Source organism: Triturus cristatus, chromosome 4_1 (assembly GCF_964204655.1).
Source record: "Triturus cristatus chromosome 4_1, aTriCri1.1, whole genome shotgun sequence".
In the NCBI taxonomy this organism is placed as follows: domain Eukaryota; kingdom Metazoa; phylum Chordata; class Amphibia; order Caudata; family Salamandridae; genus Triturus; species Triturus cristatus.
This window is the reverse complement of record NC_140585.1, coordinates 1147658703-1147679369: the sequence shown is the minus strand read 5'-3', so window position 1 is coordinate 1147679369 and position 20667 is coordinate 1147658703. Positions and strand designations below refer to the sequence as shown.

The following is a 20667-nucleotide window of genomic DNA, read 5'->3' as shown; positions in this document are numbered from 1 at the left end:
GAGTGTGGATAAAATCGATTTGGGAAAAAGGGGGTGGTGATGGACAGAGTTTCTGAATGATGCAGAATACTCTTACCAAGTCAAGAGATCATGGTTTTAATCCATCACCATTTTTTAGCTCACTGCACCATCCCAGCTCAGAACCTGGCTACATGCAAATTAGTCTCTACCTGTCCCAGTGCATGATGGGAATAGGGCAAACCAAACTACCAAGCCAATTCTTATACTGGGAAGGAAACAAGCTTCCGGGGACCGGTTTCTGGCATCACAGCCTTCGTCGGCCCAGCTTGCCTGAATCCTGATGGTGCAATGAGCAAGGGACTCACGTCTGAGCATACCCTCCCACACTGAGTGCGGATAAAATCGATTTGGGAAAAAGGGGGTGGTGATGGACAGAGTTTCTGAATGATGCAGAATACTCTTACCAAGTCAAGAGATCATGGTTTTAATCCATCACCATTTTTTAGCTCACTGCACCATCCCAGCTCAGAACCTGGCTACATGCAAATTAGTCTCTACCTGTCCCAGTGCATGATGGGAACAGGGCAAACCAAACTACCAAGCCAATTCTTATACTGGGAAGGAAACAAGCTTCCGGGGACCGGTTTCTGGCATCACAGCCTTCGTCGGCCCAGCTTGCCTGAATCCTGATGGTGCAATGAGCAAGGGACTCACGTCTGAGCATACCCTCCCACACTGAGTGTGGATAAAATCGATTTGGGAAAAAGGGGGTGGTGATGGACAGAGTTTCTGAATGATGCAGAATACTCTTACCAAGTCAAGAGATCATGGTTTTAATCCATCACCATTTTTTAGCTCACTGCACCATCCCAGCTCAGAACCTGGCTACATGCAAATTAGTCTCTACCTGTCCCAGTGCATGATGGGAACAGGGCAAACCAAACTACCAAGCCAATTCTTATACTGGGAAGGAAACAAGCTTCCGGGGACCGGTTTCTGGCATCACAGCCTTCGTCGGCCCAGCTTGCCTGAATCCTGATGGTGCAATGAGCAAGGGACTCACGTCTGAGCATACCCTCCCACACTGAGTGTGGATAAAATCGATTTGGGAAAAAGGGGGTGGTGATGGACAGAGTTTCTGAATGATGCAGAATACTCTTACCAAGTCAAGAGATCATGGTTTTAATCCATCACCATTTTTTAGCTCACTGCACCATCCCAGCTCAGAACCTGGCTACATGCAAATTAGTCTCTACCTGTCCCAGTGCATGATGGGAACAGGGCAAACCAAACTACCAAGCCAATTCTTATACTGGGAAGGAAACAAGCTTCCGGGGACCGGTTTCTGGCATCACAGCCTTCGTCGGCCCAGCTTGCCTGAATCCTGATGGTGCAATGAGCAAGGGACTCACGTCTGAGCATACCCTCCCACACTGAGTGTGGATAAAATCGATTTGGGAAAAAGGGGGTGGTGATGGACAGAGTTTCTGAATGATGCAGAATACTCTTACCAAGTCAAGAGATCATGGTTTTAATCCATCACCATTTTTTAGCTCACTGCACCATCCCAGCTCAGAACCTGGCTACATGCAAATTAGTCTCTACCTGTCCCAGTGCATGATGGGAACAGGGCAAACCAAACTACCAAGCCAATTCTTATACTGGGAAGGAAACAAGCTTCCGGGAACCGGTTTCTGGCATCACAGCCTTCGTCGGTCCAAATAAAACAATGGCACAAATTCTGGTCAGACATACCGCCCATATGTAAAGGTGTTCAAAATAGAGAATCCCTTACAAGTACACAACACAATTGCATTTAACACCTTGACGACTGAAAGGGATGTACCCATACACATCGGAGATGTGTTGGAGAGGTTGTGGCTAAGAGGAGATAAAAGATAACATATTTGGTGGTCCTGCAACAGTTTACGAATGTTTTGGAAAGAAATTGTCAGCCTTTTAAATGGGTCATGGGTTACCCTCTGCATCCAGAACCTGCCATCATACTGTTACAGCTCCAACCCACAGATTATAAGTTACTTTCTAAAACAGATGAGCGTATAGCAACCAACATGATCTTAGCAATGGAACAACTGATTTAACAAAAGTGGAAATTGGCCTTCATTCCGACATTCCATGAGTGGGTAGGTATCTTTTGGTTGATGTTGGCCAATGAAAAATGTACTTCATCAATACAAAACATGGGCCATTAATACGAACAGACGTGGAGGCTTCTAGTAAACTCTTTGACAACCCAGCTGATAAACATGGGTGTCTGTGATCCTCCAGCTCTTTGAAACTAGTGGATGTTCGGAACCATGAAGGGAGGATATAAATGTAGACAATAAGCGGGAGAAGGATGATCTTTGAAGGCACTGGAAAATTATTAAAATCATGGCTATGTCAACCTGTCGAGGAAGCTGGGGGGTGAGTGGGTTTATTTAGCATTTTCCTTTGTTTTGAACCAAGGGCCAGATGATGGCTTGATTTAAATTTAAATATCTTTGAAAGAAATAAAACCATATACCATTATGACAATGTTTTCTGATTCTGAAGTAGTGAAAAATTAAAAGCGCTTTCCATTGTACAGAGTAACTTTTTGGATGCATTCTCTTCTAGACCCAGATACAACTCCTGACCTAGGCCCTCCAACTTCGCAGGCCCGCGATAAAGGTGTGAAAGACGCGGCAGCATGCACAGCACATGGATGAGGACTCGGGGAAGCCTAATCGGAGGTAAGGATTTGACGGCTTCTCTTTCTCTCCACTAATTGTAAACAAATCGCAAGAACTCTAACATGCAGGGTGGTTGTGCCCTGCAAGAGGAGGCTGGTCTTCCCTTTCAATGCAATCCACACTAGGTGGAGGCTATGGCTTTGCCGATTATCTTTATAGAGTTTTCTCTCTGTCCCACAACAGGATGGTCCTATGTCCATTTTGGTCAATCTCAGCTCACCCACTGAGTGGTAGACAGAGGTTTGTCTGCAGACCTGTCTCTCTCATAGCCTCCACTTCACTCATATTTACATCTTTCTTTGTTCCTCTCTGGGATGTGTTTCAATCCCGGTCCCCTTCATAGCTCTTGGACCTGCACCAGGAGGAGCCTGACTCTCCCTCCCATGTTCAAAGCTCTCAGACCTGGATTTAGTAAGTGTTGTGTGGGCTCTAGCCTTGTGCAAAATTGCACTCCACCCACAGGCCTTTTTAACGGTAAGTAAATTAATGCAATGTTCTGTGGCGCTTTGCACCATGTGAACACTGTAGAGAACATCTTTTTTCCTGTCTACAGGAGGGATCTTTCTATATCCACTCAAGTCTCTCACAGCTCTTTCCCAGACCAGAAGATAATAGTTTTCTTCCTTGCTTCCTAGCAGTTGTCTTCTTTTTTGACAACCCCAGGCACCTTGTTCACACATTATAAATGTTGTAGCTTCCGTATTTGGCCAAAACATTTGGTTTTACATAAAAGATGTAAGGCACATTCAATAAAAAAAGCAGCTACAAAGTATGAACCAATTACTACTTTGAAGGCATCTTTAATTTTAACTACATCACATGAGACCAGTTTAAAATGAGTGGACCCAAGGAAGCGTAAAGGTAATGGTATTATTAGCTAATTCTGGTGCGGGGACAAAGGTAGCAATTAATAGGTGTTTCGCTCCTGTTGCCTTTTTAAATGAGGTGGTAGGTTTGCCTAAAGAGGAGAGGAGTGTTGGGTTGGGAAGGCGGTTGGAACATAAGCACAGTGCTGAATGTAAACGAAGTATACACCATACACTTTTGCTTTTCTGCAACGAGGTCCGGGCCAAGGGCCCGTTTTATCTGCTTCCCTCACTATGTTGTGGCCATTACCATCGTGACCACACGTAACAGGGTCTTTACCGTGAAAATAACAGGCCAGGACTGCATTCTGTCAAACATTTGTAAGAACCATGGGCAATACATCACTACAACAAACTCTGTCAAAATCAAATGGAGAACTAAAACAGTACAGCCGCACAACTGGACAAAAGACATCCTAAATCTGGATAAAATTCTTCAGTTATGTGGAGACCACTGGGCGAGGTATCTGGTGATATCTTGCCATCCCTTGCCGACGAGGACCGGGCTCCATCTCACCAGGCTCAACTGGTTATAAAGGAACCCCCGCAATGGGGCATTCCCCAAAATCAGATTTCGTGATGGCCTCTCGAGACTCAGATTAATCTGTTGTTAATGACCAACAACCTCCCAGGCTGAGACACAGGTGATTCACCACTACCAGCTTGCGAACCTCTCATGACATTGTCATCGCATCCCAGGTCATCTACTGGAGGTGCACAGAAAGAGTGACCAGACCCAGTATCCGGCTGCTTATAAAGCTTGAAGAATGACACATTCCTCGTGATGGTTTCATGACCTTTCTTGGCCATGAGCATTGTTTCTCTCAAAGCACTCACCCTTCAGGGATCTACCTCAAAAGGTAAAAAGAAATGTGCTCCCAGGACGTCGATTCTTAACAAGCACAAAGTCACCAATTTGAACATGGCTCTGCTTGGCTCCTCTTCTCCTTGACCTTTTGTCATTTTGTACTAGGCGCTGACTTAAAGCATCGGCGACCTGGTCTCTAAGTGTGAATGGTTCTCTCACGTGAGGAATGGTGTCATCCACCATTTGGTTCATGCATAAGGCACTGGGGGATAATTTGGTTGTGGTATGTGGAGTGAGTAGTACTCTCGGAGTAAAGCATACAGGGCACACTTTATGTTTTGGTCATTGGCTACTGCAATCCTCAGCGTTTTGTTTAGAGTTCACATAAAACGTTCTGCTTCACCATTTGCCTGCAGCCAGCAGGGAGTGATCTTCCGGTGATGTACTCCTTGGGAAGTCCTATAGTAAGCATACTCCTGAATGGAGAAAAGAGGACAATTGTCAGTCCATAGTTTACTCAGCAGGCCATGAGTGGCCATAACCTTCTCCAGATGAGGTACAGTCTGGCTAGCTGTCACAGACTCAAGAAATTAAACCTTAGGGTAGTTTGAAAAATCTTCTATTACCACCAGCATGTGCCAACAATCTAGAAGGCTTCTAAAATCCACACTGGCTCTGTGCCAGGGAACAGGGGAATGAACTCTGTAATAAGAGGTGTAGGGGGTTTTGCAGGACCAGCAGCTTGAAACAAGGAACATTCTGTCACATTGCGTTGCACCTAGTCATCCAAACCAGGGAGCCATACTTTACACCTGAGCGTTGACTTAGTTTTGACTACCTCTTGGTGGGCAGTGTGAGTGCGATCCACCATTTGTTAGTGCAGGGTTCCAGGAATTACCAGATGGGAACCTCTCAATAAGCACCCTTCCGGAGTTACAGCAAGTTCATGACAGACATTATGCAGAGACAACAGAGTCAGTCGCACTTCATCAGTGCTAAAGGATGCATTGTGAGTAAGGGTGTGCCAGTTCCCTGACGTTACTGCTGATCTCGCTAGTTGGAGACACTTGTCTGAAAGGGTAGCCGCAATGATCTCCTCCAGGGAGATTGGCAGTGGCCTTGAACATTTAAAGACCAGCCGCACATATTCCTCCACTTCCTCCGCGTTCGATGTCTCACCAACCATGGCTTGTCTTGTGTGACTGGAAAGAGTCTGCAGGAGTTTTAGCCCTCAGTCGGAACAACACGGAGAATCGGTAGTCCTGTAACTGGAAGATCCACTTTTCAATCCTGGGGGGTGATTTTGATGAGGAACCAGTGAACAGAGGTATCAATGGTTTGTGATCTGTATGAACTCCAAACGGCTGGCCATAAACATGTATGTGAAAGTGGCAACATCCCCAATGAACAGCAATGGCCTCCTTCTTAGTGTGAGAGTATCGCTGCTCAATCTCTGTCAGAGCATGACTAGCATATGCTTCGGGAGCCCACTCACCATCATCTTGTTTTTGGGACAGGATGGCTTCCAAGCCAGTGGGGTTAGCATCCACAGACAAATCCGAATCACGGCGAGGATCAAAGTAAGCCAGGGTGGTGTGTGCAGACAAAGTTTGTTTGGTCGCCTGGAATGCTTCTTCTTGGGCAGCCTGCCATCCCCAAACTGCATTTACTTTAGTTAAATCTTGAAGTGGGGTGGTTAAGTTCTGAATGAAATGGCTATAGTAATTGACTATCCCCAAATATCTGCGAACACCTGAGACACTGGAAAGCACCTGGGCTGACTGAATGTCCAGGACCTTTGTGGAATCACACTTGACCCTGTTATCTGAGGACCGGTACCCCAAAAAAGCTACTTCTTTCTGGAGCAATGCACATTTCTCACAGTGTAGGGTGAGACCACTATCCTGCAACCATAGGAAGGCCGCCCTCATTCTTTCGAGATGTCCTTCACTAGTAGGTGTGTGTACCATAATGTCATCGCTGACTATAAGGACTCCATCTGGGCCAGCTAGCACTCCTCTGATCATGTCTTGAAATACTTACGTGGCACTGCACACACAAACTGTGGCATTTGTATCTCCTTAAACCTACATGGGTGGAGAAAGTGGTAATAGCTTGTGATTCCAGAGCCAGCATCAACTGATGATAGCCTGCTCGGAGGTCCATTTTGGAAAACCACCTTGAGCCGCTGACTTCTGCCACAATGTCATCAACAATGGGCGTCAGATGACATTCACACCGGATGGCCATATTGGGTAAGCGCATATCAATGCAGATCCTAACTTCACCTGGTTCTTTGGGTTTGCGAGCCACCACAATCGGAGACACCTAAGGTTAGGGCCATCGGCCCTCTCAATAATGTCTGCCTGTTCAACCTTTCTAAGTTCATTCTCTACCTTCCGGCGCAGATGGAAAGTTACCTAGCGATGTCTCAGCACAACAGGCTGGATCGATTCGTATATGAGATGTATGAGACAGTCCTCAAGACACTCAATGCCAACCAACAGCTATGAGAATTCACCCACCAAATTGTCTACACTCCTGAGGTGCACACTGAAAGAGAAAGAGACTAGAAGTAGGCGTTCTACTGTCAACATTCCGGAGCCACCTTGGAACGCGTCGAATAGGACTCATGAGAGATGTCTGTCATGAAAACCCCTGCTAATGGGAGTGGCTTTGTTGACACAAAAGGGCTGGGAATTGATGGCCCGAGAGGAGGATAGTGCACTTGGGGATGCGCTTTTGGGGGTACTCTCCTGGTTGCATAGCATGTATGACGTGTACTGCCCCTTCCACATCATCATCATCCATTTCCTCTTCGACATCTAGGACCCCTGGTGCCTCCATGACATTCACTGATTTGGGTTTTTGTACTTTTTGAGATGCATAGGAGCGGCATATCTTAGCAAAATGGGTTAGTTGGTTTCATGCGGATCATCTCTTCCCTTGGGCAGGGCAGGGCAGGGCACTTGATGAGGATAGGGTCTCCCGCACATGTAACACACCTTGGAAGCTGCGGCAAGCTTGGGACGGACCTACTTTGTTTCTGCCCCCACTGTTGCCACTGCGTTGACAGGCTCTGTTTTTACCTGGCATTGTAGAGCTGACTTCATGTGCACAGAGCACACCTTAGAGAGTTCCTTTGAGCGTCCCATCATGATCATGTCAGCCATGGACATCCCTGAGGCCTGTAGAATGTTATCCCTCAGTTTGACAGATGCGCAACCCTGTATGAACTGGGCCCAAATTTCATCAGCGTCGGGCAGCGTGCATGTGCTAGCAAGTTCTTTTAGTCGAGCATAACATGTGCACTGATTCTTCAGGAAGCTGACAAGATTGGTGTAGGAGGAACCGCTCATTATCAGGATTTGCACGATAAAGTAGTGCCTAACAGGTGGAGAGTACACACATTGGGCAACACAGTATGTCCCAAACGTAACAACTAGAAAGCCATGAGCCCCCAGTCCAGGCAATGTCACTGAGAAGCCGTTCACTTGTGCTGGCGAGGTAATTCCCAGTGCGTGACCACGCATACGGCAGAGTCAGGCAGGCGGATGAGCACCTTTGCACCACACACGACGACTGTAGGCAGGGAAAGGCCGCGACAGCACGCCCAGCAGCACAAGGAACAGGAAAGGCAGTACCACTCCGGCACACCTCCCGTATCGGCAGTGTCCACGGTCAAGCAGCCCTCCTCATCAGCATGTATAGCTGTTCGACCACTGCGGCCAGAGTAGCTGCGAGCAACAGGAACCGCTCCCGAAGAGCATGCACAGGTGGCACAGCTGGCACCAGCAGGACGCCACAGGACAGCAGGTGGGCAGCGGAACAGGGCAGAGGGTACGGGAGGGAGAGCAGAACTCCCCCGCATTGTCAATTGTTGGGTTGGAAGCATGGCCTGGAACATAAGCACAGTGCTGAATGTGAAAGTATACACCACAGATTTCTTTCTTTTCTGCAGCGAGGTCCAGGCCCCGGGCCTTTTTATTTGTTCCCCTCGTTACAGCATGGCCATTACTACTGTAAGCACACATAAAAGGGTCATTCCCTTGAACCCCCCTCACTTGTTGTATATTGGGATGTTCTATACCGAAACACAATAAGGAGGTGTGGGATAGGGTTTTGGATGGGTTTGGGATAGGTTTGCTGGGGGTACTCCTTCCACACCAAAAATTGGTGTCTGAGGAAAATTGAATCAAATTAAAATAGGATCAGTGCACTTCGTAAGTGGAAATCTAATGAATATTTTGTTTCTAAATCTTCTCTGTTTTCATATATTGAGAGTTGCATGTCCTGCCTGAATGTTACGGCTCTCCCTCATGAACACAAATAAATTAATACACAAGACATTATTGGATTTGAAGCGATGAACTCAATCAAACTGTTTCTCAGTCTTTCATATACTGTATAATATCAGAGGTTTCTTTCTTCCAGGTATGGTCTGGGCTCTGCACAGCGTTAAGTATCACAGGGCATGAAGATTTTGCCCTCATAATCAGTTCAACACATGAACCCAAAATCAACCTGCTTTGAAGAACGAAGCTGATGCCGTCCACCTTAAGCTCCTAACATTCCTGCTGAGCCACCAGTACATCCTGAAATGCAGTGCTTTAAGCTGGCTCATGCCCTTCATTTAAACAAGCATGTGACTGAACCCCTGTAAACTGCACATCTGCCAGATGGCCGCCAGCTAGTAGAACAACAGCATGCATGCATGCACCATGCTTCTCTAACTAACTACAGCTCGGAGTTGCTTCATGAATGTAGGAGAGGCGCCCGGTCAATGCCCTAAAAAAAGAATCTAAGGGCTCGATTCACAAGGAGCCTCCGTACTCATTGCAGAGACTCTGCAGCCGTGGCGAGATGCAGTCGTGGCGAGATCTCGTCACTCATGGCAAGATCTCACCACTCATGGCGAGATCTCCGCACTCATGGCGGGATCCCCGCATTGACAAACTGCAGTGCGGAGATCCTGCTACGAGTTCGGGGATCCCACCACGAGTGCGGAGATCGCACCACAAGTGCGAAGATCGCACCTTGATTGCCGAACCCCCCCCACAATTGCGGAGCTCTTTGTGAATCGGGCCCTAACTGTTCTCCTCAATCCCTTTTATAGAAACTCTGAACAATAACCTTTAAATCACCCGTGCAACCGTTCACCCAGGCAAATGTGAGTCACATGTGTATTTGTCTAACCTTTCGACATCTACGTTGCTTCTCAAGGCTAGGATTGCTGTTTGCAGCATACAATTTAATTTTAAAACTCTTGTCATGATACCTGGGATCTTCTTTGCGAATTTTCAGAAATAACCAGATGCCATTGTTCAACCCTGGGTCCCAGGGAGGTATACATTGGTTAGATAAGAACAGTGTTTCTCTTGATACACAGTTCATCTGTATCTTTCCTCCATGATAAAATGGCTGTCATATTTTACCAAGAAAGCCTTTTCTTTACCCGCTTATTTTTGGAGCACAAAAGGGCAAGCATTTAGTATTCATACTAAGATAACATAGGCACTTATAACATGCTAACAATATGGAGTTTTATTATAATCGTGCGGGAATTTACACCATGCCTACAAAGGCATTCATGCCAGAAAACCACAGGGATTCTCCCAATGCAGCACAAGGCACTATACTAGGAGAAAAAGAGTAAGCCATGTATAAATATGAGGTTAACGAAGAAACTAACTGGCATTATACCGGGAATGCAATACAATACACCATATACACATGCGTAATATAAGGATTTAAATGAAATAACACAAGAATATTTACAAGGACAAGAAAGGCATTTGAACAATGGTTAAAACACCTGTGTGCAAGGGTTAATAAATGCATTTATGCCATAATCACACGATTTTATATGATACCACAGGCCATTTCAAACTGGCAAATAAAGGAACTTACACCATTTATATGACTATTCCACAGACATTAGAACTAGGATATTAGCCATTATATCAGTAATATACGCAAATATATTCAAACAGTTTTAAAAGGATCGCCTAGAAATTAAACCAAAAATAACTCAATCATTTATGAAAAGCTAACACAAACATTCAAAGGAGGATAATTCACGTATTTTACCACAATAAAAACAGATTCATACCAGAGTAAAGAAGGGATTATATCAAGAAACCCAAGTGGATAGTTAATCACAGAGGCATTTATTCCTGGATAGCAAAGACACTTATATATAAAACACAGGCATTCACACGACGAGACGAGCCAAAGCCAGTACACCCTTCCATACCTGTGCAACACCCGCCATTTCTCTAGAAGAATAAAGGTATTTATACCAATATAACTTTGGGCTTTATACCAGGATAAGACTGGCAATCACACCAGAATAGCAAACACATTTAGATCAGAGTAACATATGAATTCACCATAGGATGATATAGGCATTTATATCAAGATAAAAAGGCACTTGTACCAGGGTAACGTATGCTTTGATACCAGGATATGAGGATACTCACAGCAGGAGAACATATATGCCAGCATACCCGATTCAGACATGAGACCCCATACATTTAAAGCCAAAAATGACATTAATTTAGCTTTCTCCAAAATACATTTCCCCCCACTTCAAAGCAACCCAATGGGGAAAATAAATCCCTCCGATTACATTTTTTTCCCAAACTTCCCTCTTTCCTGCTTCCAAATGTTTGCATTTATGGTATAACAAAGGCACCTATAGAATAATACAAATGACAGTCTTAGCACGATAAGAAAGCCGGTTGTACATGACGAGGCACACATGTATGAATGCACAACAAACACATTTATACACGGATACTACACACAATTACACTTGGATAACCAATACCTGGGAACATCTACCACTAAAACAATGGCATTTATACCAGGGCCAAAGACATTCATATAAAGATACTGCGGGTACCAAAAGCACCCAAAGTGTTGCTTGTTTTCATAATACCACTCATTCAACACTAATGGCTTTCGTGTTAACAGTAACTCGTTAACCGCGGCGTAAAATCCGCTGCAGTGCGGACGTTTGCGTGCGCGGGCGGGGCCACATTGGCCAACGGACGTGCGCAGCACTACGGAGGTAGTGCTCGCGATGGCCGTTGGCCGACGCACGCAGCGAGCGGGTTAATAGTATGTGCGAGCAGGGACAGCGATTCTATAATATCGCCGCCTAATGGCTGCATTACATCTAATGATCAAGTCTCCTTGCAAATGGTGACAAAATAAACGTAAATGTGTGCCCAAAGTCAGGGCCAAATTGTGCCCATCTGAAGGATAAATATAAGTTCGAAGCAAGGCTCAAATTGCTCCAACAATAATAGTCAAATTGCACCAAAAGCGACAGTGAATGTGTGGCTATAATATTAATTGGTTTAGCACAGAAAAATGACTAATCGTTTCTTGCATTAAATTGAGAAAATCTACAAATAAGCTAGTGGTCAATTTTGAGCGTGGCTGGCCAGAAAAAAATGTATTTCCAAAACAACGATTCAGCTTTTACCACAGAATGGATCAATTTGTGTTTTAATTAATTGGTAAATTTGGGTCCAAAGAAATTTGGCAATTTTGTGGACTTAATAAAGGTGCAGCCCTAGTACCTGGTGCTAACAAAATCCCAGTATTTTTACATGGTAAGGATTGCATTGGGTGCACAATAACATCTGGAGGCACAACACTGGAGGACGACACCATTGCAAATTAAGATATTTGAAGGGTTAAAGGTACGGGGGTTAAGACAGTATGGTAAAGGGTTAATGCTATAGGATTAAGAGAAGAGGGGTAAAGGTTAATGATACAGGGTTAAGGAAGCAGGATCCATACTATGCAATACAGGGTCATAAAAGTGACTTTACCATATTACCTCCTATAGAAATCTTTACTGTCTGATACAGAAAAAAGAGCCATAAGGTAGCAGGAGAAGCATATCCTGACAACCTGTTTCAGATGGTTAAAACTAAAAAAAAAATGAATTTTCTTCACTGTTTTCAGATCGCAGCTATCTGTGTATCTCCAAGTTCTGCAAACCCTAAACTCAGGTCCACAAACCCCGTCAAGGGCTCCTGACCACAAGCTGGACCTCTCTCAGGTTTGCAAACCAAGGCTCAGGTTCTGCAAACCCAAACAGATTTGTGGACCCCTTTTTTAGCCTCCAGCGGGGTTCACAGACCAGGTACGTTGCCGAAGGACCTACCCAGCAAAGATTGTCCACCTGTGGGAGATTGGACACCAGGGATCATATTAAGGTATGGGCGCATTTTCCTGGTTCGCACTGGGCACATCTTTCAAAAGGTGCACCTAGCACTAACCAGAAAAATGTGCTGTACTATGGTGATGCACTGCCCCAGGGCAGCTGCGAACTCGCGCTGCCCCGGGGGCAGCACATTCAGGTGAAAAATAGAGCGGTTGCTTTGAAGCCGCTCTGTGTTTCACAGTGCAGGTGACAATCCGCCTGCACTTTGAAGGGGGATTAGAGATGGGTACTGTGAGTAACTGCACACGCCTGCTAGGGGATGTCTCGGGTGTTCATGGAGCCCCCATTCCTCCCTCCAGAGGGCTGTAATCAGGGGGCGCACCTTCTAGGTGGTGCACTGTCAGTGCATCTCCTGACACCTTCTTTGCCTCTGTGCCCGCGTCTGTAACAGGGTGCGGGCACAGAGGCAAAGAGATTCCAGCTGTTGCATGGGGTCATGCCCCATGCAAATGAGGCAACGCCCTCTGTTATTTCCACATTTTTAGACAAATTAGATGCTCCACTTAAATCAGTAAGCAATGCTATGTCAGTGATAACTAGAGAGTTTTATATCAGCCTACTGCAGAATGAGAAAGATGACCTTACAGAAAACTCTCCTGATTATTTGCACTCAATTCGATAACCTATTTATAATAAAGCCAGAATAAAGCCTGTCGGAAAGACCATTGTTCAGTACAATCTGAGCTACAGATATCTCATGGGAGGACTAGAACCAATAGTTCAGCCCAATATACATTTAACGCAAATGGATTCTACACTATCACGGATTACACTTTTATCCATGCCACAGAATTCAGCAACTCTATAGACCACAGGTTAATCGCAACACCTGAAAGTGACCGTCCTCCTCAGCATTTAAGTATTCACTAGAACTATACATTGCACTATTCAGCAGTCCCACTTAACATGGAAAATATCAAAACGATTAATAAAAGTAAATTGATTTGGAATTCTGCTCTAAACAAATAAGCAATCAAACTATTGGGACACAGCTTTGTGGCACATCTGCAGAACACAATAGCCTGGATAAATCAAAACAACAGCTGGACTCACAAACGAGAGTGCCTCATTAAAAGATATATAATTACCAACCTGCATATATTAGCATGAAGCAAATGTATACCGACTTGGGTAACAAAACAGAAATACTTCTCCAAATTGAAAAAAAAGAATGCATAGGAAAAAACTGAGGCACATACTAAAAACACTGGCTTCAGTGTCAAGGGCCCATGAGATCTGTAAATCAAAGCACACTGAAAAGAAACATCTTCTTAATTAATCTTAAAAAAACTAGATGAAGCATAGGTCAATCTTCAGGAAGCAATTAAATCAAACTTGGGTGTAAATTCTGGCAACCTGTAGGTCGAGGAACACATTCACAAAAATGTCTGCGACTATCACAATACATTCAGTCAATGGAAAACGTTTATCCTTGACCTATATGGTACCTGGATATACTTCTGCACACTTAATGGAACACAGTCAGATTTCAGACTCCTACATAATTACCTAGGCAATTATACTTAAATTATAAATAACTGCAGACCATCTTGAGCACCTGACCCTAATGGCATACCTACAACATTAATAAAAATGGACCCCACTAAACATAGTTCAATACTGACTCCTCTATTTAACAATGTGCTCAACAGGGAGCAAATCCTATCATCCTGGCAAGGATCTATCCTTCAACGTATATATAAACGCAAATCAAGAAATGAACCAAGCAGCAATGTTGAATAACACTACTAGATGCCGAGGCGAAGGTCTTTGACAAACACCTTTTAATTCATTTAACTGACTGGGTAACAGAGATTCGGGTCATGAAGTATCATCAAACAGGAATCAGTCAGACCCCAGTGTTCAACATTGGATGACATATTGGCAGCATCACTTCTGGCAAAGAAGGCACTACCAACTAAAAACAAAAAAACTTTGTATATGTTACATAGACTATTCAACCTATTTTGATCAGGAAGACGGAAGCAGGCTTTGTAAAACATATGAAGATTGCGGTTTGACAACAAGAATAGCAATCTGACTCACGCAATGGTGAGCTCTGGCACCCCTTTCTTCTCTACAGTTGCAGATGTGCCAGAATACTTAAATGACTGTGACAGAGATTACCCAAAACTCGTAAGAATGCATGCTACCCACCTTGCTAGTGATTCTATCCTCCACACGGCTTTGTTTATTGAGACAATGAAATCGAGTTCAATAAAACAATAAATCAAACAATGTAAATTATAAGAACATAAAAATTATGGTATTTGAATCTAATAAATCAAAACTTAACTGGATCTTAGGAGACCATAGATTCCACCAGATCGAAGAATACTGTTATCTTGGGGCAGAGATGGACAACAATCTAACTTGAAACATGCACACTACCCATTGCTCTATCGAACGTGCAGAAACATGTGGTGCCTTTAATCCAGGAAATATGGAAGGAGTGTGATAGGACCAATGCATACTGCTGCTAAAACCAAAGTGAACCCTTGATCCTTTACAAAGCCCTAGCCTTAAAAGAACAATGGAAAACTAGAAAAACGGTTTATAAAATCTATTTGTAGCATATTCAATTTAAGAACCTCCACACCTCATTTCTGCCTTAGGTTAGAACTAGGTCTTCTATTGGTAACTGCTGCAAAGAATATTAACTTCTTTAATTATGTTTGTGACTGTTTTAACTAAATTATGATACATTAAAAACTGGCTCAAAAAGAAACTAATAATCATGAAGACATCGCAACCTTAAACTTTTTATAAATATAACATACGCTGAATGCGTACAAACTATCATTAATAAACATTTTATTAAATATGGTCAAGACTGAACATAAACCTTTAATCAAGATCTCAGTTTACCTTGGACCTAACTAAATCTGCATGCTACAAAAACTCAAATTATCTACAACTGACTTACAAGGGGAAAATACTTTGATTCTGCAATTAATCCATAAAACTTAATACACAAATACGAAAATCCCTTTTAGTTATCCTAGTGCAAGCATATTTGTTAACCAGACATTGCCTTTGTTCTTCTCAAATATATTTGTTAGCCAGATAAAAATGCCTTTGTTCTCTACTGTAAATGGCTTTCTCATCCTTACGTAAACACCTTTATTTTGATGATGTAAATGCCTATGCTGTCTAGGTATATTCTTACCGCAATATGAGTGCCTGTCTAAAGCAGGTATACAGGTCTTTGTTATCTTGATATACAGAAATTTCTCAGCCCTGTAAGAATGTGGCGAAGATGCCTTTGTTATTCTTGTACAGATACCTTTAATTAATACTATGTTATCTTTATTTAAAGATGTGCTTACCTTCTCAAAATAGCTGTATTATCCAGGCATAAATCCTGTGCTATTTCATTAAATTGGCCTTTTTATGTCAAGCCTACTAGACAGAATGAGCTGTCTGGTTGCAAGACAAATGTTGTGGAATTTCCAAGAACATACAAGACATTGCAGCCTGCCAATTGCTTACCATTGGTTGGTTTTACTAGCACTCCTATTTGCTTTCTTTTTATTGGATGGTTTTTCTTGTTTCAGCCTGTGTGTCTTATGTATCTCCCTCCCCTGGACAATAGCCACTTTACATCTCTTTGATTGGCTGGCTTCTATGCTTCCTCTGCTTCCTTTTTTCTTTCTGTTTAAGTACTCCATGAAAGTGCATGTGTTTTCCAGGTGTCTCCCTCTCTCTCGCCCATTTGCTTCTCTCCCTCCATACTTGCTAATGTTGCTCTCTCTGGCCTGTGTGTTTCTCCCCCCACCCGCAAAATCCATGTTGCTCTCTTCTGCCTGTGTTCTCTCCCTTGTGTTGCTTCGCCACCAACCGCTGGTTCTATTCCCCATGCTCACCATGTTGCTTCACCCTCCCACTCCTGTGTTACTTCAGACCTCCCTCCTCAACCTGCAAACCACTCAGCCGTAAAACACATGCATGTGCCTGCAAAAGGACACGCCAATCATCACTTCTTATTATTTTTTTTAGCCATTCTGCACAGCAGTTGCAATGCTGTAGAGCATGGTTAAAAAAAACTGGAAAAAACAATAGGTCTTATAGGTAAGATCTATCGGGTTTCCTAAGCCCTGGTATGAATTCCGGCATTTTCATGTTATGTCTTTTTTTTTTATCATGCTACAAATGCATACGGCATCCAAGTATAAATGCTATTGTGGCTTATATTCTTTGTTTCTCTGGTATAAATGCCCATATTGTGCTGGTATCAGCCTATGCTTTATCACGATACACATACTTTTGTTATCTGGGTATAAATCCAGTTATTGTCTTCTTATAAATGTTTAGTTCTCCAGGTATAATTACTTGTGCTATTCTTGAGTACATTTTTGGGTAGAAAAACCTTTGTTATTTTGGTACGACTACCTTTGTTGATGCCGAAAATGATTTGTTATCCTATCATGAAGGTCTTTGATATCTGGCTACATTTTCTTTTGTTAGTCTAATTTAAATGCCTATGCTATTCCTCTGTTATCTTGGTGTACTTTATTATCCAGTGTTATTCTTGTATAATGTTGGTTTTCTTGCTATACTAGCCAATGTTATCTTGTTGTGAATAACTGTGCTATTCTGTAACCATTGGCTCTCTTACTCTGGTATGGATGGTGGCCACATTGTTATAAATTAGCTTTTGCTACTCTCATTTAAAGGCCTGTTATGCTGGTATACATTCCTTAGTTATCCCCATGTGGATGTCTTTTTCATCTTGTTATAAGTTTCCTTGACTGTCCTGGTGTAAATAAGTTTGCTGCCTTGATATAAATGCATTTTCAGTCCTGCTATACAGGAGTTTGATATCCAAGTATGAATACCTAAGTTATCCTCGCATTAATATTAATGTATATTGTTCATCTATAAGTGGCTTATCTTCTCATATGTGCCTTTTATGTCCTGTTTGCATGCTCTGTGTTTTTTTCATAAATGTATTTGTTCTCCCAGAGTAATTGACTTATTCTGCAGGTGGGAATTAATATTGTATAACTGTTTATATAACACTACTACAAATACACACATCATCCATATAGGAAAACCTGTCTAATCCTGATATAAACATATTTTTATCCTAGCAAAAGTGATGTTGTTATCCTATGAACAGCTATGATATCACGGTATGAATTTCTTAGTTAACCTGGTATAAATGCCATTGATTTCCTTGTCTGAATGCAATTGGTGCCCTTGTGTTTATGCATTTTTTTATACACATTTGAATGTATTTGTTTTCCTGGTATGTATTTTTGACATATCCAGGAGGAAATATCTGTTTTCTTGGTATATTTTCATTTATGTAATGAATGCCTGTGCTAATCTGGGATAAGTGCAGCTGTAATCCTGGTAAAATTAATGTGTTATTCTAGTAAAAATGTATTTCTTATCCTGATACTAGTCCTTATGTTATCCTGGTATTAATAGCTCTATTCTCGTAGCTTCTTATCTATGTTATCCCTGTCTAGATGGCATTATCAACAGTATGCTATCTGAACTTTTTTGTCTCAGAAATGTTTTTATTTTTAATTTGATAGTTATATATGTTGTCAAACAATTTTATATTTTTCATACAAAAACAGAATGCGTTTATCGGCTGCATTTATTACTTCATAGGTTTATTCTGTTTTTGTATGTTAAAAAGAAACTGGCATCACTAACGTACACATAAATACAATTAAGAACTAAAGAACTTCATAAAACAAAAATGCAGGGAACATGCATTTACCAGTGACAATCCACGCAGACCAATAAGATATGGAGGAAGGAGTCCAAATATGTGGATTATTTGAAATGGCATACTAAAAAGACCCAGTCGGAGCTTTGGTTTTTATTCGGTAATAAAGTTACAAATGCCTTTGCCCTCCTAGTGTAAATACCTATGTTATGCTAGTATCAGCATTTTCGTTGTCCTGGTATTAATTCCTGTTATCCTGGTATGAAACCCTGTGTGTGTGTTCTCCTGGTATGAATACAGTTGTTACCCTTGCATTAAGGTATTTGTAACCTTGGTATAAATGTTGTTTTCATTCTGGTAAACATGCCTTTGTTATCCAGGCATATATAACTGTGTTATCTCGTTGTAAATACGTTTGTTCTCCTTGTGGAATTGCCTTGTATCCTAGTGTTATTGCCTACATTATCTTGGTATAAATTCCTTTGCTATCCTGATAGAGATGTGTATGCTACATTAACATCTGTTTGCTTTTTTGTTAAGAATGCCTTTGTTACCCTGGAATTGCTCTGTCTTATTATGGTATAAATATCTGTGTTTTGTTGTATAGATTGCAGTTATCCTGTTGCACTCCTTGTAAAAAACGCTTCTGTTATCCTTGTACACACAATTCTGCTATTCTGTGATGGATACCTTTGTTGTATGAATTCCCTTACTGGCCAGGTGCAAAATATTGTATTATTATTATCATGGTATAAATGCATTTGTTACCCTGATATAATGTCTTTACAGACCTAATATACCTACCTTTGTTTCATACGTTAAAAATTCCCATGTTATTCCAAATTAAATAAATATGTCATGGACGTTTTATCCTGTGGACTTCATTAACCTTTATTATCCCTGCATAATGCATCCTATTCTACCACTAAAGCCCACGTACCTGTGTTTAACACCTCTGATATCCTGGTATAAATGCATGTGTGTTCATGGTATGAATGCCTTTGATATCGTCTTTTACCCTGATATACCTTCCAGTGTTATGCTTGTGTCTTTCTGGTACCTGTGCTGGAGTGGTACACTCGCTAATTCTGGGCAGACATTTACAGAAATCGAAGTAAAATGTTACTATTCTGTGGGAATATGTTCAATAATGTTATTGTCACTAATGTATTCTAGATTTGGGCTCCAATTGACTTTTATTTACTACACAAATTCATCCACATTTTGGGCACTACATTAGCAATCATTTCCAGACACCTTTTGAACTTTATGTTGAATACAAATGTATGTTTTTAGTATTTGGATATAGCCTCGTTTATGCCCAAATGAACCAGAAACCGTTGAATACATCGACTGTTGTACTTAGCTCAGTAATGATATTTGTCATATCACAGATATAGCAGCAATTGTAAGTGTCAAATGGATCAATTAGAGTAATCCTACACAGACCTCCATTTTATTGGCGAAGATGTGCTCAATTTGGGCACACACCAGCCAGTTACCTTATTTTGGCGCCTTACTTTGACGTGACCCTTATTTTTGTATGTGTCTCTTATTTTGGACACATGTTCACTGCCATATTTGGGCAATAACAGTTCGCAATTTTAGCACAATTTGAACAATTAATTAGGATCTTTATTGCAAATATTCTTTTCTAAATTCAGACCACAATTCTGGCTCTAAATGACCTATGTAGACAAACTTGATATTTGTCCATCATTGCGGGGTGAATACATTTACAGCTGTATTAGGATTTAGCTGACTCTCAATCTGGGCACATACTGACTATTAATTTGGGGACAGATTAATCTTTTCACACATTGAGCACTATTTTGGGCACTTGGTGGCACTCATTCTGTGCAATTAATAATACCTATTCTTGACAAAATAAACGAGTAATCTGTGCATAAAAAGGCCACTAAACCCAGCTCAAATTCATTCCAATTTCACATACAAATTTGATAGCATTACATGTGTAGGACAATCGCCTTTTCCATCCTCGATTTTTAAGATCTTGCTGGATCCTATATTTTTGCTAGCTTTAGAAGTCTGTGCCCTTTAAACATGCTATCCAGCAGTAAAGTGCCCATGCGCCCCCCCTCCCCCATTTTGAATAATTATTCACCCTCATATTTGGGTACTTGACCACTTTGGGCACTAATCCACTATTCCTTTAGCCGCATGCTGAACATCATTTTAGGTGTCAATGAGCCTATATTTTGAGCACTTACTGACTAATATTTGGGGCACCATCTGCACTCCATTGTGAGTACAAATGACCTTTATTTCTGCCACCTATTGTCCATTTATATGTGCACAAATTGTGCATTCGTTAGACAGATAGACACATCAAGAGCATTATCATG

At 42.1% G+C, this 20667-nt stretch overlaps 1 protein-coding gene across 1 annotated transcript in view; it reads left to right on the top strand.

The window, feature by feature from the left end:
* The window catches only part of LOC146856222 (transforming growth factor beta receptor type 3-like), a 129932-nt gene extending 110761 nt beyond the window's left edge, over window positions 1-19171 (top strand). Inside the window, exons 11-12 of the mRNA XM_085654283.1 lie at window positions 2581-2696; window positions 8805-19171. Of these exons, the coding sequence (XP_085510409.1) occupies window positions 2581-2672 (92 nt within the window). The 3' untranslated portion in view covers window positions 2673-2696; window positions 8805-19171. The remainder of the gene's footprint in view (window positions 1-2580; window positions 2697-8804) is intronic.
* Window positions 19172-20667: the final 1496 nt, after the last annotated feature.